General features: G+C 40.9%; 1 protein-coding gene across 1 annotated transcript; it reads right to left on the bottom strand.

Moving 5' to 3' along the window:
• LOC110433673 (chaperone protein DnaJ-like) lies at positions 5,178–23,365 on the bottom strand. Its single transcript, XM_021456182.1, has 3 exons — positions 23,252–23,365; positions 23,034–23,124; positions 5,178–5,410 (listed from the first exon to the last, which is right to left on the bottom strand). The coding sequence occupies exons 1-3, from the start codon at positions 23,363–23,365 to the stop codon at positions 5,178–5,180; spliced, it is 438 nt and encodes a 145-aa protein (XP_021311857.1).

Genomic DNA, 24,555 nt, shown 5'->3' with positions numbered 1-24,555 from the left:
GTTAAGCTCTTTGGGCATGGTAAGCTACGAAGTAAGTGGGATGGACCATACAAGGTTATTGACACTTCAACTCATGGAGCCATTACCATCCAAGACGACATAGGTAACACTTTTAAGGTAAATGGTCAATGTTTGAAAATCTATCTCGAGCCATAAAACAACCTGGTAGAGGAACTTGATATGATTGAGTTCATAGAATTCTCACATTATGCTCTCATAAGCTCTAGACAATTAACTAACCCTTAACATGCTCCACAAGTTTTGTTGTCTATTTGGGGTGTGCAGGATTTTGAGGCTTAAGAAGAGTGAGACCGAACATGCAGGCCACAAGAGTGAACGACTATGTCAACATCCAGCTTGGGGGAGGCACCCCCGCGTGTATCTAGATAAGTATTACTTTTCTTTCTTGGTTTTATTTACTAGTATTCGGAAAAAAATGCATAACCATGAAACCAAACAAAGTTTTTCTTTTGAGTAATATACAATAGTTTTGTGTAATCCTAAGTTTTAAATAAAATAAAAAGAAAGTTTGATCCAAGTCTAGGTAATTGACAAACATGATATGAGAAGGTCTGAGCTACTATTTAACTTGTTCCAAGTTTCGCTAGAGTTCTGGAGATTTTATCTTTTCAAAATCTAAAAATTCAAAAAAAATGAGATCCTGTTTGACATAATACCTAGAGTCTTATAAGATATAAATATTAAAACTGTGGGCACTTGCTTTGTTCAAGCCATTGTTAATTCTTGTAGTTTTGGTTGAGAGAATTATCATGCTCCAAAGATCAAGATCTTTTTGTTTTAAAAATATAAAAGATTCACTCTTCTGAAGTATTATTGCGTTAGAGGCATGGGACTATGCAAAAATTTGATTCGAAAAAAAAGAGTGAGACGAGAGGTAAAAATGGACAAGTGTCCGAAGTAGAATTAGGGGTACAAAGATACCCACCTGAGTGGAAAAAAATGGACACGTGTCCGATAGTAGAATTAGGGGTACTTGGTGCCCACATGAAAAAAAAAGAGAAACAAAAAAGAGACTGAAAAAATAAAGAAAAAAATGATAGCCCATTGTCCCTCTAATAAGCAATATGCCAAGTAAGAGATGACAAACTTTTCAAAAAGGTCAAAGGTCTTGATCTAGGAGTATGACATTCCTCTCCCTTGCTCCGAGCATTGACATAGCATAATGCAAAGTAAGTATGCTAAAACTTTTAAAGCTCTACTTATATATCTTTCGAGAAGAAGGCAAATGCCTCAGTTTTATTTGGGAAACTTACAAAAAACTCCGGAACAAAGGTAAGACAGAAGAACTTGAGACATAGTGCTTGACTTGATCGTTTTGTTTTTCAATCACTTAAGACCATAGTGATAACTTAAACACCCTGTAGTAAGAGGCATAAAAGTAACCCCTGTTTTCTTGGTGATTTTAGGTTTGCTCAGGAATGAGCAAAGGTTAAGCTTGGGGAGCTTGTTGACGGTCCTTAAGTACCAAATATAATCATCAAATAAATAAAGAAAAGGATCCAAATGCAACTAACACCCAGACATAGGGTTTTATCTGACAGAATTCCTCGAGTTTTGGTGTTTGTCTATTTCTGCAGGGGGTTACCAGGAAATACGGAGAAAAGGCCCACACGTCGGGTATACATAGAGATATTCACGTGTGCGGCAATCTTCTATCATCTAGAAGACTCCAGAAGCCACGGGAACGAACGGGAGGCCGAGCGGGCCCGGGGCCTGGGCGCCCGCCCTCCCCCCTAGGGCGCCCGCCCTGCTACAGGAGCCAATCAGGCTCCGCCTCACGGATTATGCTCCACCGACCTAAAGGATTAAGGAAAACCGTGCGATTAAGGTCGGTTTGATCCGACGGCCCACGTTCATTTAGAAGGGCTATATAAACAGGCCCCCTAGCCCCTAGAGAGGATATCTCTTCTACAGAATCAAAGCTAGGGTTTCAATTATTCATCCAAGTAGAGAGGATCCCTCTAGTTCATCTAGTTCTAGTTCTAGTTCATCTAGTTCTAGTTCAAGTTAGTTCTAGTTGTAATCTAGAAAATAGGGAGAGAGAAGTGGAGAGCGGAGGAGGAGCCGGATATGTCGGATCTTCCTCAACATTGTACTTTTGCAGCAACAGGTTCGTTCTTCATCGTTCTCCAAGTTCTTCAATTAATAATTCCTGAGCTCTTTAATTACTTTTATTTACATTCAAGTTATTTATTAGATTCCCACTTGCGTCAAGTGCTCTAGTCTTTGCAACGCTAGAGTAGTAATTAATAGATTAGACGTGGTGTTCAGTCTTGCAATTACCTGGAATTACACTCAATCCTGCGGATTGTTGTGGTAGCCCTAGGGTAGTGATAGCCCTAACCGTCGACATATTCCACCTCGTTCGGATCGGTGTTTGTAGGACCATAGTTAGAGCTTCCTAGCCCCCTTCTCATCTCTTTCTATGGTTAGTGTTCTGATGTCCCGAAATAAATAATCTTTGAAGTAATTCTTGATTCTTAGATCAACTAGAGAACTCTCAGGAAACTTCCTCTCTTTCCACCAAAAATAATTATAGTTATCCTTGGGCGATTTTGAATCTTAATTAGTACACTCACGTTCCCTGTGGAAAATCGATACTCTGGAATACTCATGGGTGAAAGCTACATTGATATCCGTGCGGTTACGGATTTTTCTATTTGCGTTTAAAATACCCAACATCCTACTAACGGAGGTTGGACTATATAAGAATCAACAAAGCTGTCACCATCGCGAACTACCACACGACCCGGCCAATAGGACACATTTGCAGGTAAATAACATCTAAGCACCACGCCCACATGTGATCTACCACTTAGCTCCCACGTGTCAAGAGCTAAGCGCTTTGCAAACTTATACATAAACTCATTATCAATCATAACTATATCAAATATAGAACTAGAGCAAACTAAGAACATAATAAATAGAGACATAATGCAATTAGAATAAATTCGTAGAGAAAGATATGAAATAATACCAATCTTTATTGAACGCTAGGCTCCACTTCTCTAATTCTATCTAATCAATCCTATAGAACTTGAAGGAATTGGGAGTAGCTAATTCTAATTCTTTGCAGGAGAGAAGTTCCTAAACCCTAACTTTGATGGCTTCCTCTTATAATGATTTCTCCTCCTCTCCTGGGGTGGAGAGGCCTTGCTTATATAGCCCCCTCAAATGAACGTGGGCCGTCAGATCAAACCGACCTAAATCACACAGTTTTTCTTGAACATTAGAGGCGGTGGAGCACGATCCAGGAGACGGAGCCTGATTGGCCCCTGAGGCAGGGCGGGCACCCTAGGGGGGATGGTGGGCGCCCTGCCCCCGGGCCCGTTCGGCCTCCCATTCATTCCTGTGGCTTCTCGACTCTTCTAGATTAAGGAAAATTGCCGCACACATAATTATCTCAATGTAAACCCGACGTGTGGGCCTTCCTTCCATATTTTCAGATAACCCCCTACAGAAATAGACAAATACCAAAACTCGTGGAATTCTGTCAGATAAAACCGTAATTCTAGGTGTTTGGTGTATATTGATCCTTTTCCATGTTTAGTTGACGGTTGAATTTGGCATTTAAGGACCGTAAACAAACTCCCCCAAGCTTACCCTTTGCTCGTCCCTGAGCAAACAGCTAAACTCAGATGGATCAGGAGTTGCTTCGGAGTTTTCTTTCCTCACAGGCACACATGCTTTCATATAAAATTCTCCCAGATTAGAGTGAAGTTTCATGGGGCTTAGTACCTCCACTTAAGTCTTGAGTAATTGAAAGACAAAATAATTAAGTCAAGCACTATTCCTCCTGTCTATACTTCACCTTTGCTCTGGAGTTTTGCATAAGTTTTCAAAATAAAGCTCAGAGTTCCCAGACATGATACTCTCAAGTCTCTCTATATGTGGTATTTGTGGATCATTACCAAAGATGTCACTTACCTATAACTAAGGGAATGTTTATATGGAGTTTATAGGTGTGGAAAACAGCTCATACATATGTTGTTTAATCAAACCATGGATCCAAAGGAACTCAGCATATAATTAAATCAAGATGTGCATGTGTGGTGGAGTAAATGATAGTAATGGTGAGAATGTATAAGTGATGATAAAACTTACTTCTCATTGCTCCTCATATTGCTATCTCTCCTCCTTTCTTGATCTTTGCTTTGGGAGAACATGGGCTATCTTTTTCTTCTTTTTCTCTCTTTTTTCAGGTGGGTAGTGAATACCCCTAATTCTACTGTTGGACACTTGTCCATTTTTTTCTGCTCAGGTGGGCATCTTTGTACCCCTAATTCTACTCTGGACACTTGTCCATTTTTAGCTCTCATCTCACTCTTTTTCTTTCTTTTTCGAGGTTCCGGGCACTTGCCTTTTTATTTCCTCGTATATTTTTTTTGCATAACCCATGCCTCTTTCTGCATTGAATCTTTTTGGAGAGAGAGAATAACAACACTTTGGGACAGTGAGTGATAACAATATTTTTAGTAGATTTTTTATGAATGTTCGTGGCTAGTGTAATAGATGTGTGCAAGTGAGTATCTTGATTTAACCACATGAAAAGCTCCTTAAGGGTCTACACAACTTGATCAATCTCATTGCGAATATAAGTAGCAAAAGATATAGAAATTATAGCAAGTATGGCTGTGGTAGGAATTTTGTCATGCTAGGAACTCATCATATGATTTGCAAGTTTTCAAAGTAAATCTCCAGAACTCAGTGTTGTAAGAACAAGATAAACAGTAGCTCAAACTTTATATCATGTCTATCTCTTACCTAGACTTTAGTTTTAGGCTCATGCTCTAATAGATATTAAATTTCACGTTTTAGTAATTCTTGGGAGAACTCTAATTTGAAAGCTAGGTACGTGCAAGTAAGCAAACAGAGCAATTGTTCATCATTTCCATCATGCATCTTTTTTGTTTTTTTAGTTTTTTCTAGAGATTAAACTTAACAGGAAAAATAAAGCACACTATCTACACACTCTTTTTATGTGGTTTTCATGTTTAAAGAATACAGTAAATTAAGAAAGAAAATATTTATTGGGTTTTCTAAGTTTTTTTAATATTAAAACAGAAAAATAAATAAGAAAACAATAAAAACTTACTCGGTAAATGGGGAGGAACTCCCCCAAGCTGGATGTGGCTATGTTGGTCTTACTTGATGTCCTAGAACCGCATCATGGTGGTGATGTTGTCGTTCATCGTCGTGGTGTCTCCCCTTATGTCTTGTCCCGCAGCGGCGTGGTCCTGGTTCCACTTTTGTTGCTGTTCCAGGAGTCGCCCGTGCTGTGTTTGCCTTTCTTGTATGGCGAGGAGGGTGTTGTCGATGCGGTTGAAGAAGGCGCCAGCCTCTTGGTAGTAGTCCCCAGAGAAAACATAGGAGGCGTCGGAGTAACGTCCTGCATCAAATTGGGGCTAGGGCCTAGACCCTGAAGCTCTAAACGGATCAGTGGAGTACCTCTTGAACGGAAAGGCGGGTTCGCCCACTAGTGATCTTGGCCTTCGAGCCACATCTCCTATGCTGGTTCTTCTGGTTGAGCATGTTGTACCCATGGGTCTCGAAGGACTCTGGGGTTGTAGTCGCGATAACGCAGGTGTGCTACTTCTTTTGGCCCGGGATCAGCTCCATGCCATGTACGTTCTTGGTGGGTGGCCATCGTTTCGGATGCCACGTGCTGTGGAGCTCTCTGGTACATAGGTGCCACTGCAATCTCAATCAAATAATTTTGAACAACATACAGGCCAAGGTTTGGGTTAGGTAACCGAATCTTGCCTTTATTATCATACAACATGTACATTACGTTTCCTTCCTTTTTCCAGCATTCGAGCTTGTCTGAACATGTCATAGCCATGATAAATTCATAACTCGTCAATGAATTCCAATGACGAGTTCTCTAGCAAATTGAGACTAGAGGCTAGACGAGTGATGAGTGAAGTACAACCGACAGGTCCCTGAAGACTAGGTAAACTAAGCCAATGAGCAACTAAAAGAGTAACAGGTGAAATAGGTATTTTATTTATAGAAGCATATAAAAGTTGTTAATCTCCTACTCTTAACTTCCTAATGTCATCGCGATAGAAAAGATTGTACCCGATCCATTTGTGGAAGATCTGTAGTGTAGGATGCTCCATGTCACTGGTTCGGGGTTGGAAGAAGTATTCATCCCTCGAAACCTCCCTCCAAAACTGGTTTCTCTCAAAATTGGGCAAATTGGTGTCAATATCTAGGATGAATCTTGAAGAGAAACCGAGATGGTCGCTGAGTTCTCTCCAAGACAACATGATTTCTTGTTTGAACATCTGAAAAGCGATACCCCCCTCACAATATTGCAAAGTGCAGAGAAATTCAATGGTGAGAAGACGAGACCTTAATTCAATGATGCCCCAAAAATTCGTCCATCCCACTATCCGAAAAATCAAGTCAAATTCGGTGTCCATACGTGTCTCCTGTAGCAGGATAGGATCAAGAGTGGGGGTGTGAATGAAACTCTTGTACTTCAGCTGCTGTTAAACTTCCTTCTCTCTATGGGTCTTCAGCCCAAAGTCTCCCTTCTTGAGGAGAACCTTCACACTTGTGCCCGATGAAGACGATGGAGCTTGCTCGGGCGTCGGGTTGACGCTCATCTCCGATTGGTGCGAGGAGAGTCGGGATGAACTCCTCATCCCAATGTTCTTGATGGCCTTGGCCGCGTTCTTTGCCTTCCTAAACATCCTGCAAAAATTGACACAAACAAAAACTCGTGGAGAATGTGAGAGATAAAAGTTAGTGGTCAGCCGTCCAAAAAGTCAGTCGTCCAGAGGATAGTCCTCTGAGATAAATTTTTAATTGAATAGTTCGACAATACTTCCCCTAAGCAACTTTTAGTTCTGCTTTTGGACAGCGGGATCACTAATTACTAGATGAGCCTTGCTCTATCACTCTCCTATTTCAAAAACTATCAAGCTTTCTTCTACTCTTTCCTTCCATTCCACTCTCCTTCTCTCTTCACTACCAGAGCACTTCGTCTGGAAACCGAGAACTGAAGTGTGTAAGTGTTTTCTAGAATGTGTCTGTGATGAAGATGGAGGCAGAAGGTGGCCTTTTATAGATGGAAGGGGGGACAGGGCGGGCGCCCTATGGTGGCCTCCCCTCTGGCTGAAACTTCTCCACTTACTCACTTGCTTAGTCTTTACACCAAAAAATGCTGCATGGGTGGTGGTTGGACGGTGGAAGTTGTCTGGTGAGTGGAATGGTGTTGGTGGAAGAAATAATGTGATAAGATGTATGTGAGGTGTGGTGTATGACATGTGGGACCCTTGGGGTGTGGGTTGTTGACGGTCCTTAAGTATCAAAATTAATTATCAAATAAATAAAGAAAAGGATCCAAATGAAATCAACATCTAGACTTAGGGTTTTATCTGACAGAATTCCACGACTTTCGGTGTTTGTCTATTTCTGCAGGGGGTTATCAGGAAATACGGAAGAAAGGCCCACACGTCGGGATTACATAGAGATATTAACAAGACGCGCAATTATCTTACATCTAGAACACTCCAGAAGCCACGAGACCGAAGTGGAGACGAAACGGGGCCAGAGGCAGGGCGCCCTCCCTGTTCCCTTGGGAGCCCGCCCCCTCCCTGAGTCCAATCAGGACTCTGCTTCATGGGAGATCTCCACCGACCTAAAGGATGAATCTAAACCATACAATCTATGTCGGTTTGATCCAACGGCTCATATTCACTTGAAGGGACTATAAAACCAGACCCCCTGGCCCCTGGAGGAGAGAGCCTCTCAACCCTAATTCATTATTCTCAAGGGAGAAGAAGCCTCTGATCAAGATTAGAGCCACCACATCAATTAGACATCTAGATTAGCATAGCTACAGAGGATTAGAACTAGAAGGAGTCAATCTTCGATTGGTTTCCGGATCTTTCAAGAGGATTCTTGGTAATTCTCTAATTGTGCTTCTAATTGCTTTCTAATTATCTTTGTTCTTCAATATTATGAATATGACTTTGTTCTACTTCAATATATTGCTTATGACTTTGCTCTATTTGCTTATATTCAAGATTATATTGTTCTTAGTTTACCATAGTTATGTACTTGGCTTAGTTAGATTGGATCTATATACATGCTTAGGATCGTATAGCGTTTATCCATCGGATCCATGGGTAAATGATAGATATTGTGTAGGGGTGGTGCTTATACCGTATTTATCTGCGATTGTACCCAATATGCCAGATCGTGGGGTGGTTCGTGATAGTGACAGCTTCATTGATTCTTATATAGTCCCCCTCTCGTGTATTGGGCTGGCAGAGCAATATTATTACAGGGGAGTGATTGCTATGTTTCTCATTTACCTTGCTAATATCACTATGCATGGGCGTAGTCTTGTCTCACAATGATTGCTAAGTATGCTTGCACTAACTATGATAATGCTTGACTATATAGTTGAGAATAACATAGGAAATATTCTTGTAGTTCGTTCTAATTCCATGCTAATGACTTTCTAGAGTATCTAATTGAGGTGCTTATCATATTTATATGTGGCTGATCAGATTAATTATCCTTGTCACTATTCATTATTTCATATATCTTTTATGTGACACTTATCCCTGTATGAAAGAGTTAGATAAATGTTCTCAATTATACATGCAATGATAGATGCTCCATCTCATATTCTATTCTGTAATCACTATTGATGATTGCTAATCCCTTCCCAGTGGTAAAAATATAAATAACGATACCTGGAATACTTCCCGGTTAAAATGCTACATCGGTATTAATCTGTGCGCTTGTAGATCCCATTCATTATTTATTTAAAAGAGCAATTGCATATTTCAATACCGCGTCTCTCATGTCATGCTGGGGATGACAACTTGGCTTAAGTGGTGTGAGGGATAGGTTTGGCATTTTTGGCACCGTTACTAGAATTAGGAATTGTCCACTTTTGGTAATGATGTTAAGAATACCCAACATGGGTCATGCTTCTAGAAGCTTGATATAATTAAATATAATGCAGGAAAAACTAAGAGAATCAAAACTTAATGAGAATGATCATGGAAAAATATTTTTGTGCCTCCACTATAATTAATAAATATGGGTTGTCACACACCATAGATATTATTATTGTGGGGCTTTTATTTATTACAATAATGCTATGAATAAATATGACTAATGCAAGAATTAAATATGCATGAAATCGAACAATGTGGATAAATACCGATTTACCTCCCGGCGAGGGTTTGGGATTTTAGTGTCCCCCAAGCTGGACCTCCAAATCTTTAATCTTCTGATGTACCGTCCTCCGGAGATGGTATCTCCAGTGGTTCTTCTTCATGAACCTCCTTCACTATAGAGTCTCTCTCTGGTTTGGGTTTGAACGTGAAGTGTTCTTCTTGTCCGTTTATGTTGAACTTGATTTCTCCCTTTCCGACATCAATGTGGGCATTGGTGGTGCTCAGAATTGGCCTTCCAAGGATGATGGACACTTTTGAGTCGGGACTCATGTCTAGTACCACAAAGTCTACTGGCATAAGGAAATCTCTTATCTTGACTGGGATGTTTTTAGTGATGCCCATAGGGTGTCGAACTGATTGATCTGCTAGTTGTAGGCAGATTGATGTTGGTTCTAGGGTTGCATGCTCGAGCTTCTTGTAGACCGATGATGGAATCACACTGACACTTGCTCCAAGATCACAAAGTGCATTGTTGAAGTATTGGTTTCCGATCGAGCAATCAATGGTGGGGCATCCTGGATCCTTCTTCTTCTTCGGTGGTTTGTTGAGGATGGCCGCACTACGTACATTCTTCTCTCAGCTTGATCACCTCAGTGGTGGGCAGTGGTATCTTCTTGTTAAGAATATCTCTAATGTACTTTTCATATCTGGGTACCTGTATGGCATCAAGTAGAGGTATGTTGACATATAATTTCTGAATGACCTCTACAAACTTACCAAACTACTCATCGGACTGCAGTCCTCTGTTTCTTCTGGGAAATGTCAAATAGTTGGTGTCGTGAAAATCTTTCCTCATTTCTCCAGTACTTGGTGGTTGTAGCAGATCTTCTGCTTCAATGGGGTTCTCTTCTTCTATCACTGTTGGTGGCACTGGTGCTCTTTGCTTCTCTCTTGGATGTGGGGGGTCTTTGGTGGATTTCCCTCCTCTAGTAGTTATGTTCTTTACCTGCTCAATGTTACTGGCAACAGGCAACACAGCAGCCGGCTTTGCTAATTTAAGCTCTACCCTTTTATTAAGAGTGTTTTTCTCATCAAAGGCAGTTAATAGAAAATCCATTTTATTGTGTATATCTTTTAGAGATGATTCATTTGTATCTAACCTTTGTTTAACTTCATCATTAGTTTTAGTTTGTTGAGCAATTATCTCCTTTAATGTAGGTTGCTTGAAAGCATTACTTGAATTCATACCTTTGCTATTGGGTTGACTTGAAGTGGGTTGATACATGTATGTTGTCTCAATGGCCCTCTGATCTTCTTTGTACTTGGCCCTCTGGTCAATCCAATGGAGCAAATTCTCCATCTTGGTTGATAGTGCATTTACTTCTTCAGGTATTTCTTTAGTTTGATGACAATGTTGAGTTTTTTCTTGGAACCAGCTTTGGTTTTCTGCTATCTTATCCAAAAGTGTCTCTGTTTTTCTAATTGTAAGCTCCAAAAATGATCCTTTAGCAGATGCATCTAGGCACTCACAAGCCTTTCAGGTTAATTCATGGTAAAAGGTCTGCATAAGTAAGCATCTGGCCATTCCATGGTGAGGACAATCTGATATGTATCCTTGAAAACGCTTCCATGCTTCTAGAATGGTTTCTGTCTTCTGCTGTTGGAATCTGACAATATTTCTTCTTAAGGCAGCTATTTTGCCTATAGGGAAAAACTTTGCTAGAAAGGCATCTCACAACTTCGTCCAATTGTTGATGTTTTCTTGATTGGTGGAGAACCACTTCCTTGCTCTTCCTTCTAGTGAGAATGGAAAGAGGCGAAGCAGTATGACGTCTTTGTAACCTCTATTGATGCTGATTGTGCTTCCAATCTCTAAGAAATTCTGTAAGTGTGTACTAGCGTCTTCATGTGCCTTTCCACTGAATTGTGTAGCTTGCACCAAATTGATGAGGCTTGACTTGAGCAAGAACTCGGGTGCTCCTTCTACATCAAATCTTAGACCAGTTGGAATGTTCTCAAGGCTTGGAGCAGAGAATTCTTGTAGGGTCTTCTGTGCCATAGCTTCAACAATTGGTGGCTAGCTTCTTCTTTCTTGATTGCTTTGGTTCTGATGATGAAGAGTTGAATGTACCAAAGTCAATTCTGATATACCCTGTATAAAAATATAAACATAGAAAAACAACAGGGTGAACCTGCCAAAGCAGAGGTGCCTTGTTATGATTTCTCATTTTTATAGTAGTTGTTTGTGCAATTATTTCTCCATAGTCTAGTCTAATATTTTATGTGCGTAACCTTGACCAACTTCCTGACTTTCCTTACCGCTCCCCGACAACAGCGCCAGAAATGCTTGTTGACACTTGCTAACACCACTTAAATACTAGGTTGTCATCCCCAGCATGGTGCCAGAGTGTACTAAGGTATTTATGAATATGAAGGCTCTCTAGAAAATAATCTATTATATTCGCAAGCGCACAGATAAAATACCTCATTGTAGCATTTCACCACTGTTGGGTATTTTAAACGCGGATAGAAAAAATCCGCAAGCGCACGGATACCGATGTAGCTTTCACCCGGGAGTATTTGAGAGTATCGATTTTCCACAGGGAATGTGAGTGTACTAATTAAGATTCAAGATCGCCCAAGGATAACTATATAATTATTTTTGGTGGGAAGAGAGGAAGTTTCCTGGGAGTTCTCTAGTTGATCTAAGAATCAAGAATTACTTCAAGGATTATTTATTTCGGGACATCAGAACACTAACCACAGAAAGAGATGAGAAGGGGGCTAGGAAGCTCTGACTACGGTCCTACAAACACCGATCCGAACGAGGTGGAATACGTTGACCGCTAGGGCTGTCACTACCCTAGGGTTACCACAACAATCTGCAAGATTGGGTGCAATTCCAAGTAATTGCAAGACTAAACACCATGTTTAATCTATTAATTACTACTCTAGCGTTGCAAAGACTAGAGCAGTTGATTCAAGCGGGAATCCAATAAATAACTAGAATGTAAATAAAAGTAATTAAAGAACTCAGAAATTATGAATTGAAGAACTTGGAGAAAGATGAAGAACGAACTAGTTGCTGCAAAAGTACAATGTTGAGGTAGATCCGACAGATCCGGCTCCTCCTCCGCTCTCCTCTTCTCTCTTCCTACTTTCTAGATTACAACTAGAACTAGAATTAGATGAACTAGAGAGATCCTCTCTACTTGGATGAGTAATTGAAACCCTAGCTTTGATTCTGTAGAAGAGATATCTTCTCTAGGGGCCAGGGGGGCTACTTATATAGTTCTTCCAAATGAACGTCTGCCGTCGGATCAAACTGACCATAATCGCACGGTTTTCCTTAATCCTTTAGGTCGGTGGCGCATAATCCGAAAGGCGGAGCCTGATTGGCTCCTGTAGCACGGTGGGCGCCCTAGGGGGGAGGGCGGCACCCTGCCCCCGGGCCCGCTCGGCCTCCCGTTCGTTCCCGTGGCTTCTAGAGTCTTCTAGATGATAGAAAATTGCCGCACACGTTAATATCTCTATGTAAACCCGACGTGTGGGCCTTTCCTCCGTATTTCTTGATAACCCCCTGCAGAAATGGACAAACACCAAAACTCATGGAATTCTGTCAGATAAAACCCTAAGTTTGGGTGTTAGTTGCATTTGGATCCTTTTCTTTATTTATTTGATGATTATATCTGGTACTTAAGGACCGTCAACAAGCTCCCCCAAGCTTAACCTTTGCTCGTCCCTGAGCAAAGCTCAAATCAGCGAGAAAATAGGAGTTACATTTATGCCTCTTACTACAGGGTTTTTAAGTTATCACAAAGGTCTTAAGTGATTGAAAAACAGAACGATCAAGTCAAGCACTATGTCTCAAGTTCTTCTGTCTTACCTTTGTTCTCGAGTTTTTTTGTATGTTACCAAAATAAAACTGAGGCATTTGCCTTCTTCTCGAAAGATATATAAGTAGAGCTTTAAAAGTTTTAGCATACTTACTTTGCATTTTGCTATGTCAATGCTCGGAGCAAGGGAGAGGAATGTCATACTCCTAGATCAAGACCTTTGACCTTTTTGAAAAGTTTGTCATCTCTTATTGGCATATTGCTTATTAGAGGGACCATGGGCTATCATTTTTTTTCTTTTTTTCAGTCTCTCTCCTTTTTTTATTTTTTTTCAAGTGGGCACCAAGTACCCCTAATTCTACTATCGGACACGTGTCCATTTTTTCCACTCAGGTGGGTATCTTTGTACCTCTAATTCTACTTCGGACACTTGTCCATTTTTACCTCTCGTCTCACTCTTTTTTTTCGAATCAAATTTTTGCATAGTCCCATGCCTCTAACGCAATAATACTTCGGAAGAGCGAATCTTTTATATTTTTTAAAAAACAAAAAGATCTTGATCTTTGGAGCATGATAATTCTCTCAACCAAAACTACAAGAATTAACAATGGCTTGAACAAAGCAAGTGCCCACAGTTTTAATATTTATATCCTATAAGACTCTAGGTATTATGTCAAACAGGATCTCATTCATTTTTTTTTGAATTTTTAGATTTTCAAAAGATAAAATCTCCAGAACTCTAGCGAAACTTGGAACAAGTTAAATAGTAGCTCAGACCTTCTCATATCATGTTTGTCAATTGCCTAGACTTGGATCAAACTTTCTTTTTATTTTATTTAAAACTTAGGATTACACAAAACTATTGTATATTACTCAAAAGAAAAACTTTGTTTGGTTTCATGGTTATGAATTTTTTTATTTCCGAATACTAGTAAATAAAACCAAGAAAGAAAAGTAATACTTATCTAGATACACGCGGGGGTGCCTCCCCCAAGCTGGATGTTGACATAGTCGTTCACTCTTGTGGCCTGCATGTTCGGTCTCACTCTTCTTAAGCCTCAAAATCCTGCACACCCCAAATAGACAACAAAACTCGTGGAGCATGTTAAGGGTTAGTTAATTGTCTAGAGCTTATGAGAGCTTAATGTGAGAATTCTATGAACTCAATCATATCAAGTTCCTCTACCAGGTTGTTTTGTGGCTCGAGATAGATTTTCAAACATTGACCATTTACCTTAAAAGTGTTACCTATGTGGTCTTGGATGGTAATGGCTCCATGAGTTGAAGTGTCAATAACCTTGTATGGTCCATCCCACTTACTTCGTAGCTTACCATGCCCAAAGAGCTTAACTCTTGAATTCAATAGTAGAACCTTATCACTAGGCTTAAACTCCTTGTGCTTGATTCTCTTATCATGCCATCATTTTGTTCTCTCTTTATAGATCCTTGAATTGTGGTAGCTTTCTCTCGCCATTCTTCTAGCTCAGATAGTTGCATTAGATGATTATTGCTAGCGAGGTGGAAAAGTTCTACTTGAAGATTATTTGTGAGAGGCATTTCATTTCGTGAGTTGATAATCCTATGTTTTTGACACCGGTGGCATCTCTTGACAAAGTCCTTTGTATCTTCATACATCGTTGGCAAGAAAAAGCCACTTTGCCAAATTTTAGCATGTGTCTGGAATGCTCCATAGTGTCCTCCATATGGCGAGGCATGGCATCTTTCCATAATTTGAGTAGCCTCAGCCATAGGAACACACCTTCTCAAGAGTCCATCAGCGCAGACCCGGAAAAGATATGGCTCATCCCAAAGGTGGAAACGACTATCGTGAAGCAACTTCCTTTTGTTTGTACCAGGTGGGACATAGCCTTTTACTATAAAGTTTACGATGTCTGCGTACCATGGATCTACATGTGTTATCTTAAGCAGGGTGTCATCCCTTAGGTAGTCATTTATGGGAAGCTCATCATGTGTTTCCTTATATTGAAGCCTAGACAAGTGGTTGGCTACGGAATTCTCTACTCCCTTCCTATCTCAGATTTCTATGTCAAAGTCTTGGAGTAGAAGAATCCATCGAATTAGACGAGGCTTAGCATCTTTCTTAGTGAGGAGGTACTTGAGAGCAGCATGGTCTGAATAGAAGATTATCTTTGCCCCCACTAAGTAAGATCTAAACTTGTCTATAGCAAAGACAACAGCCAAAAGCTCTTTTTCAGTTGTAGTGTAATTGAGTTGTGGTCCAGACAAGGTTTTGCTAGCGTAGGATATGGCATAATGCTTTTTATCCTTCGTTTGTCCTAAAACGGCACCAACCGCAAAATCGCTAGCATCACACATGATCTCAAAAGGAAGATTCCAATCAGGTGGTTGGATAATCAGGGCTGAGATGAGTGCTTTCTTAAGAGTTTGAAAAGATTCATGACACTCATCACTAAAGATGAAAGGTGCATCCTTAGCTAGGAGACTAGTTAGGGGTCTAGCAATTTGAGAGAAGTTCTTGATAAAGCGTCTATAGAACCCTACATGTCCCAAAAAGCTACGGATTCCTTTCACATTCGTGGGAGGTGGAAGTTTTTTAATAACTTCAATCTTTGCTTTGTCCACCTCTATACCACGTTTGGACACTTTATGTCCTAGCACTATTCCTTCCTGAACCATAAAATGGCATTTCTCCCAGTTCAGGATTAAGTGCTTTTCTTCACATCGCTGCAAGACTCTATCTAAATTCTCCAAACAATGATCAAAGGTTTTGCCATAGACGGTAAAATCATCCATGAAAACCTCCATGATCTTCTCAATCATGTCCGAGAAAAATAGACATCATGCACCGTTGGAAAGAAGCTGGAGCATTGCACAACGACATTCGTCGGTATGCATAAGTTCCATACGGGCATGTAAAGGTAGTCTTTTCTTGGTCATCTGGGTGGATTGGGATTTGGTGATATCCAGAATAACCATCAAGGAAACAAAAGAAAGAGTGGTTTGCAAGCCGTTCCAACATTTCATCAATGAAGGGTAACGAAAAGTGATCTTTCTTTGTAGCCTTGTTGAGTTTTCGATAGTCAATACACATACGCCACCCAATGACAATTTGTTGAGGGATGAGTTCATTCTTCTCATTCCTAACGACCATCTTCCTCCTTTCTTTGGCACTACTTGGACAGGGCTAACCAACTCACTATGTGGCACAGGATAAATAATCCCAGCATGATAGAGTTTGAGGACCTCTTTCTTAACAACCTCTCGCATAGCATTGTTAAGTCTCCGTCATGGTTCCCTTGAAGGTGTAAAATTGGGATCAATAGGGATACGATGAGTGCAGAGAATGGGACTAATGCTCGTGAGATCTTCGAGAGAGTAGCCAAATGTTGATCTATGCGTTTCAAGAACAGTGACAAGTTGTTGTGTTTCATAATCGGAAAGCTTGTCATTGATAATTACTAGAGTTTTTCGGTTGTTGTGCAAAAAGACATATCTAAGGCCAGAAGGAAGAGGTTTTAACTCTATCGAAGGAGGTGAAGGTTGTTCATTTTTGTCTAGCTCAACGGGTTCTACCAACTCTTCTTCTTCTTGAACAAAGTGTTCATGATTAAAGAATGGTTGGGCCATCTCCTCTTGAGTAGGCATTAAGATCTCCTCAATAGGATTTGGTTCAAGTTTGGGTTCCACTATCGTGTTAATTGATCTAGCAAGAGGAACAACAATAGTGGAATTCCCAACCTTGAAGTCTAAATGACCTCGTTGTGGTTGTTCTTGTAGAAGTTTCATGATTGGTCTGCCAATCAAAAGAGGAATCTCCGGTACGTCAAAAATGTGAAAGTCTAGACATATTCCAGAGTCCTTGATTCTAACAAGAACTACCCTTAATACCCCATGGCTCTCTAGAATTAATCTAGATGGACTTTGTAAAAGTTTTCAGATGGGGTTATGGACTTGTTGGGATAAAGAGTGTTAGCTAACTCCTTGGAAATAACATTTATCCCAACATATGGATTATAGTGGACCTTCCTAGCGGACCCTCTAATTTGGCATAAAAGAATGGTTGAAGGAGTGATGATCCGAGCTACCTCAGGAGACAGCTCTGCTTCTGTTAGCCATTCATAACTCAGAATAGCCAAAAGGCTTTTGATGTGTTCTATGTCAACAGATTCTTCTTAGAACGGATTGAGTGGTCCCTGCTAGAGGTCGTGTTTGGATAGGAAAATTTGAGGTGTTTCCATAATCTTCAAAAAGATCTTCCTTGAATTCAAAGGGATGCTCTAAAGGTGGTGGTTCATCATCCTTTAGTTGGTTTTGCATTCCCTTATCAGGAGGTTTATCTACAACCAAATTAATAGATGGGTCAGGTGGAATTTCTAACTCGGTTGCAAGTTCCTCATCTTTTCGTTTAGGATCAGGCTCGACTTCTTTTTCTTCTTCAGGAAACTCATCATAAATGCATGTGTAAGGGGTATTTTCAAGGATTTTCTCTAGGATAGCTCTCCCCTCATCTATGTGTTTGTGTGCGTATGAGCCTCTTGAAGCAATGTCGAGGTGAAGAGCAGCTTCCTTGTTTAGACCACGATAAAAGTGGTAGTACAGTACATGGTCAGGCAGGGAAAGGTTTGGACCAGAATTGGTAAGGCTTGTGAACCTAGCCCAAGCTGCTCCTAAAGTTTCCTTCTCTCTTTTTTGAATGTAAGAATTTCGATTCTAAGGTCAGCGATTCGAAAAAGTGGGAAGAAAGCGAGACAAAAGTTGTCCCGAAGTTCATCCCAATTTCCATTAACGCCTCCTACAAAATGAGCATACCACTTTTTTGTTCTTCCCAAAAGGGAGAATGGAATTAATTTCCATCTAAGGGTTTCTTGTGTCATGCCGGAAATAGATCGGCAAGAGCACAACTGCTCGAAGTCTCTAAGGTGGGTGTATGGATCTTCATCTACTTTCCCAGAGAAGGGTTGCTCCTGAATCATGGCTATTAGATCAGGGCCGAGGTCATACCCATCTGTAAGAATTGTATGTGATGATGGTGGTGGCTCTAATAACTCGCCCTTTGGAGCAAAGAATTTATAGATAGGAGAGAAATCCATGTGGTATAGTGAAAATGGTAAGGTGAGTGTGGTAAAAAAGAAAAAGGATACACGGACGACTTGGTTCAAAACTACCACAGCTACCGTTCCCCGGCAACGGCGCCAGAAAGCTTGTTGGGTATTTTAAACGCAAACAAAAAAATCCGCAAGCACACGGATACCGATGTAGCTTTCACCCAGAAGTATTATAGTGTATCTATTTTCCACAGGGAACGTGAGTGTACTAATTAAGATTCAAGATCGCCCAAGGATAACTATATAATTATTTTTGGTGTGAAGAGAGGAAGTTTCCTGAGAGTTCTCTAGTTGATCTAAGAATCAAGAATTACTTCAAAGATTATTTATTTCTGGACATCAGAACACTAACCACAGAAAGATATGAGAAGGGGGCTAGAAGCTCTGACTACAATCCTACAAACACCAATCCGAACGAGGTGGAATACGTCGACCGCTAGGGCTGTCACTACCCTAGGGTTACCACAACAATCCGCAGGATTGAGTGCAATTTTAGGTAATTGCAAGACTAAACACCATGTCTAATCTATTAATTATTACTCTAGCGTTGCAAAGACTAGAGCACTTGATGCAAGCGGGAATCCAATAAATAACTTGAATGTAAATAAAAGTAATTAAAAAACTCAGAAATTATGAATTGAAGAACTTGGAGAACGATGAAGAACAAACCAGTTGCTGCAAAAGTACAATGTTGAGGAAGATCCGACAGATCCGGTTCCTCCTCCGCTCTCCTCTTCTCTCTCCCTATTTAAGATTACAACTAGAACTAGAACTAGATGAACGAGAACTAGAACTAGATGAACTAGAGGGATCCTCTCTACTTGGATGAGTAATTGAAACCCTAGCTTTGATTTTGTGGAAGAGATATCTTCTCTAGGGGCTAGGGGGCCTGCTTATATAGTCCTTCCAAATGAACGTGGGCCGTCGGATCAAACCAACCTTAATCGCACAGTTTTTCTTAATCCTTTAGGTCGGTAGAGCATAATCTGCGAGGCGGAGCCTGATTGGCTCCTGTAGCAGGGCGGGCGCCCTGCCCTCGGGCCCGCTCGGCCTCCCATTCGTTCCCGTGGTATCTGGAGTCTTCTAGATGATAAAAAATTGCCACACACGTTAATATCTGTATATAAACCCGACGTGTGGGGCTTTCCTCCGTATTTCCTGATAACCCCCTGCAAAAATAGACAAACACCAAAACTCGTGGAATTCTGTCAGATAAAACCCTAAGTCTGGGTGTTCGTTGCATTTGGATCCTTTTCTTTCTTTATTTGATGATTATATTTGGTACTTAAGGACCGTCAACAACCACAAAAAGTATGTTGGGTATCATTATTAATAATTTTGCTTAAGAGAACGGCGAAAGTGAAAATAGGGGTAAAATCTATCAAGGTGTGGACTAGAGATAAACTTGCAAGAACATGATTACTAATGAGAAACTCATCACACAGTCACTTGCTTTGGCAGGGGGTAAGCCATAAAAATAAAGATAATGAAATATAAGCTCATGGGTAAATAACACAGCGATTAGAAATAGACTACTCCTCATAAAATGTAAGGTGACGTCAGACTAGCAAGAGAATGGATTCTAAGTATCTATTATCTACTAAGTCACAATCTACTTTAGGCATCTACAAGATCATATATAGCACAAAAGACTCTTCATTCATGTATAAGGAACATTGTTAAAGTAAATCAGAACATAGCAAGACTTACTTCGCAATACAAATTCTGCCTGTCCTACTAACGAAGGGCAAACTATATAAGAATCAACAAATTTGTCAGCATCGCGAACTACCACGCAACCCGGCCAATAGGATACATTTTCAGGTAAATAACATCTAAGCACCACGCCCACATGTGATCTACCACTTAGCTCCCACGTGTCAAGAGCTAAGCGCTTTGCAAACTTATACATAAAGTCATTATCAATCATAACTATATCAAATATAGAACTAGAGCAAACTAAGAACATAATAAATAGACATAATGCAATTAGAATAAAGTCGTAGAGAAAGATTTGAAATAATACAAATCTTTATTGACGAAGATCCGAAATCCAGAGCGCTAGGCTCTACTTCTCTAATTCTATCTAATCAATCCTATAGAACTTGAAGGAATTAGGAGTTGCTAATTCTAATTCTCTGTGGGAGAGAAGTTCCTAAACCCTAACTTTGATGGCTTCCTCTGATAATGATTTTTCCTCCTCTCCTGGGGTGGAGAGGTCTTGCTTATATAGCCCCCTCAAATGAACGTGGGTGGTCGGATCAAACCGACCTTTCGTTCCGTTCGTTCCCGTGGCTTCTGGACTCTTCTAGGTTAAGGAAAATTGCCGCACACGTAATTATCTTGATGTAAACCCGACGTGTGGGCCTTCCTTCCATATTTTCTGATAACCCTCTGCAGAAATAGAGAAACACCAAAACTCATAGAATTCTGTCACATAAAACCCTAATTCTAGGTGTTTGGTGTATATTGATCCTTTTCCATGTTTAGTTGACGGTTGAATTTGGCATTTAAGGACCGTCAACACTAGCCTCCATACCCTCTATAGCCTCCACCGTATCCGTGATGCCCCCCACCATAGCCATTTCGCCGGCCACCACCATAAGGACGATGGCTAAATCTACGCCCGCGACCCCCATGTACCCCGATTCCTAGATCAAAACCCGAGAGGAACTCATAGTTGAAACCTGCACCCCCTCTTTCATCTCCTCAATACCCACCGCCTCCACCGTTGCCCCCACCTTGCATCACCATAGGTTTTCCCTCCCTCACCACGTCGGCAAACGAACGACGGGGAGTTGAGGGAATAGACTGTGGCGGTGGCTTAGGTGAGGTACGAGTATGGATTCTGGTGCCTGTGCGCTGGAATAGGGAACACAGTCCTTTCGTGGGCCCGAATAATTTGCCTAGCCCAAGAGAGATCCGATCTAATTTTTTAGGATGCATAGACTTACTCCGATACACCTCCTCCACAGAACTCGTGGGCACGTCCGTGGCTTTACCAGTCGGAGGCAGCGCACCAGAGAGAGGAGAGAAAGTAGGATTGGTTGCCTTAGGATTCGAAATTACTATTTTTTGAATTGGCTGGATTACTCGGAATTTCAAAACTATTTGACCTCTTCCCCGGCCCTGATGGATCATGTCTCGCCGGTGACCTGGACGCACCATCGCGAGTGGTATTCCGGTAGGTTGCCGAAGCTAAACAATCTCCCAAGGTGCAAGGTGGAGAAACTCTAGGTAATGGTAAGGAACCCTCCCATGGAGTTCCCACCATTTTCTTCTTTGTCATTGTTGACACAATAATTTTGGGGAGAATTGTATCAACCAAGGATGGAGAATTACCTGATGCCAACGCTTGCTCCGCTTTAGCGAGCTGTTGAACTGTGAAACCCGCCTCCAAAGCATCCCTGATGAACTCCGGAGTTGAATGCGACGATGCGGAATTAGTGTCGTCATCGGACTCGTTGTCGCTCCCAGAATCCCAAAACGATCGCGGAGCAGAATGAACGGATTCAGAAGGGCTGTGAAGTTGTGGTTGCGACGCCCCTTAAATACAGATGTATGTAATACCTATATTATATTGTACATCTACCACTAATGCATTGATCTATGCCGCATTGATTTATACGGCGGTACCAATTTCTCCAGCCTTTGACCTAGGAGGGCCATGAACAAAAACTAGTCTTTGGGTCAGACCAATCTGCTAAGTCCACCAGATGACTTTTGAAGGCGAGTCTCTGGGTCTCTAAATTAATGAACTCAATAGGGTCCTTGGGGCCTAAAAATATAGATTTGATTTGGCTTCGGTTAGAATCATGATGTTTGCCCTTAGTTCCTAGAGGAAAATATGGGATTGAATCTAAATCTAAAGTGTAAAAAGAGAAATGGGATTGTGAATCTCAGATTCCTGGAAGAAAGATTAAAATGACATGAAAAGGGGTCAGAAGAACATACCTCTAGGACATTGGTCGAGGTTGCCATTGATGGAAGATTGAAGATGAAGAACTCCAAGATCACATCTGGTCGAGGTTGAATCCCTCTTAATGATACTCCTTGCGAGAAGTGACAGTGTGGCGGTGCAAGGAATAGCGGTGCCGGCGATAAGGACAAAATGGCTAAGTGAAGAAGAAGAATAAGAAGAAGAAGAAGAAGAAGGCGTGAGGATGAATATAAAGGTAATTTGGCTCAAAAAACGAGGTGACATGCGCATGCCAAGAGGAGCGGTTGGCGAGCATAATAATTAGTGGAGAGAATTTCTAAACAAACATTTTATTCTGAAATTGGGTGGCACAAGTTTACGCCAAATTTTGGATTCAGTCACGGAAATTACTGCGCCAAGCAACATCAGCTCAAGCGTGAAGTTGGGCTCTGCCATGAGAAATTTAGAAGCATCCAGAAGGCCATAATGTTAGTAGCATCGACCTAAGGCGTAATGGAATCAGACTCCACTAGAAGGAAAAATTGTGAATTCCAGTTTATGTAAATTAAATTATTTTATTTTAAGCACAAGAATTGTTTAGTCTTATTTGACTAGGACTATGTATCAGCCCATGGTATAAATATAAACCTCAGCTATTGTAAACAGACACAATCAATACAACCTCTTTCCGGCTCAACTCCAATCCTTAGGAGTAAGAGTAATGTAGATCTCAGCTACTTCTTGGTAGACATGTTTATCTCATCATGTTTATCTCTATTTTGACGTTAGATTAAGTTTACCAGCCGACTATATCTTAATCTTGGTCTATGTGTTTTCAACCGTCTATTTAACTATAAATAGATCTGTTGGCTTAGAGCATCTCCAATAGTTTGCCAAATTGCACTTGCCAAATCTTGTGTTTTGGCAAGTGGCTAAAACAAATGGTAATAAGTGAAATAATCTTGTATCTCCAATAGTTTGCCATTTGGAACTGTCGCAACTTGTGAAGCAGATTGGTTACCGGCGTAGGCTCCCTGGATCTTCCGAAACCTGGCCTTGCCCACGTTCGTGCTGCCGACGGAGCTCCCAGCGCACTTGTCTGGGTGCCATTTCTGCCCACCAACACCAACATGGACTATTACACACCAGTGAGCAGAGCAGCAGAGTTGGGATCTTTGAGCGAAACAGAGCAGCCTGACAGGACAAAGGGAAGCAGATAAAACGGAGGAGGTCACTGACCATGGCGAGCTTGCGGTAGGTGTTGCGCAGGTCGGCATCAGAGCAGTCGCTAGCCACGCCCAGCACCGCGTACAGGCTGCTGCTCTTGCTGCCTCCTCCTCCGCGTCCAGCCATCGCAACACAAGCAGGAAGGAGTTAGGAAAATTCCGAGGCAGCGCGGGAGAAGGGGCGGCTCGGGCTTCCTCGCGCGATGGCAAGTCGCGGAGTGTGTGCAAATTTACGCATGGAGCACCCCTGCATAGCAACTCCTCAAAATTTGGCAAATCCTTTAGCAAACTATTGGAGAATCAAATTTGTAGTTTTTGCCAAATAAACAAGGATAGCAAGTGCAAATGGCAAACCATTGGAGATGTTCAAGCTTTAACTTATCACCCGACCGCCAATGTTGTCTCAGTTTAATCCAATTGGTAGTGATGCTAGATTAGATCTAATTAGTTTATTGATTTATTCATAGAAGAACAGAGGATGGTTTGCATACTATAATGTGTCGGCTTTGTAGCAGATAGCCATGCTTTCATGTTTTATCGTATGTTATACCTTATATCCATCAATTTATACTTTATTTATCATATACATGGATATATTCTTTTGTTTTTGAACATGGATATATTCAGTTATCATCGGCTCTATAGTCGACGACTATCATGTTTATTCTATGCCATGATTTGTGCTTTCATTCTTATTTTTTTGCATCAGTTTATCCCTGAATTTATTTAATACTCCCTCCATCCCAAATTATAAGTCATTTCAAGAATCTTGGAGAGTCAAAATATCTCAAGTTTGACCAAATTTATATGGTAGAATAATAACATTTATAATATTAACTAAATATCATTAGGTTTTTCATTAATTATATTTTCATAGTATATCTATTTCATGCCACAAAACTCTGTAATTTTTTTCTATAGTTTTGGTCACACTTGGCATGTTTTGAATCTTCAAGATTCTTAGAATGACTTACAATTTGGGATGAGGAAGTATCTTTGTATGGATGAGGAAGTATCTTTGTATGGACTCTACTTTACTGTCATCAGCTTTCTAGCCGATGGAGCTCATTTCAACTGTTTCATCTTCTCAAATTGCTAAGTATCAGCTTAGCCGATGAGTTGCTTTATCGGCTAACTACTAGATCATGGAACTGTCTAGATCACAACGACATGTTCCACCTTAAATAACTAATTGTCTTTCCTACGTCAAACTGACTGACATAGCCACGATCCTCAAAATCCACAGGACCTGCACTGAAGTTAAGTAGATCTTCTAGGCTTGTCGTGTGTCCTGCGCAATAACTAAATTTCTACGTG

The sequence above is a fragment of the Sorghum bicolor genome, chromosome 3, assembly GCF_000003195.3.
Source record: "Sorghum bicolor cultivar BTx623 chromosome 3, Sorghum_bicolor_NCBIv3, whole genome shotgun sequence".
Classification (NCBI taxonomy): Eukaryota; Viridiplantae; Streptophyta; class Magnoliopsida; order Poales; family Poaceae; genus Sorghum; species Sorghum bicolor.
The sequence above is the reverse complement of the archived record's forward strand: the minus strand, read 5'-3'. Positions and strand labels throughout refer to the sequence as shown.

Bases quoted from the DNA above. Each gene is read 5' to 3' on its own strand.
- LOC110433673 (XM_021456182.1), bottom strand. From the start codon at position 23,365: ATGGCTGGACGCGGAGGAGGAGGCAGCAAGAGCAGCAGCCTGTACGCG. The intron at 23,125-23,251 runs GTCAGTGACCTC...GTTGGTGGGCAG, and splicing joins CCTACCGCAAGCTCGCCATG to AAATGGCACCCAGACAAGTG. The intron at 5,411-23,033 runs GTAACCAATCTG...AATTTGATGCAG, and splicing joins GATCCAGGGAGCCTACGCCG to GACGTTACTCCGACGCCTCC.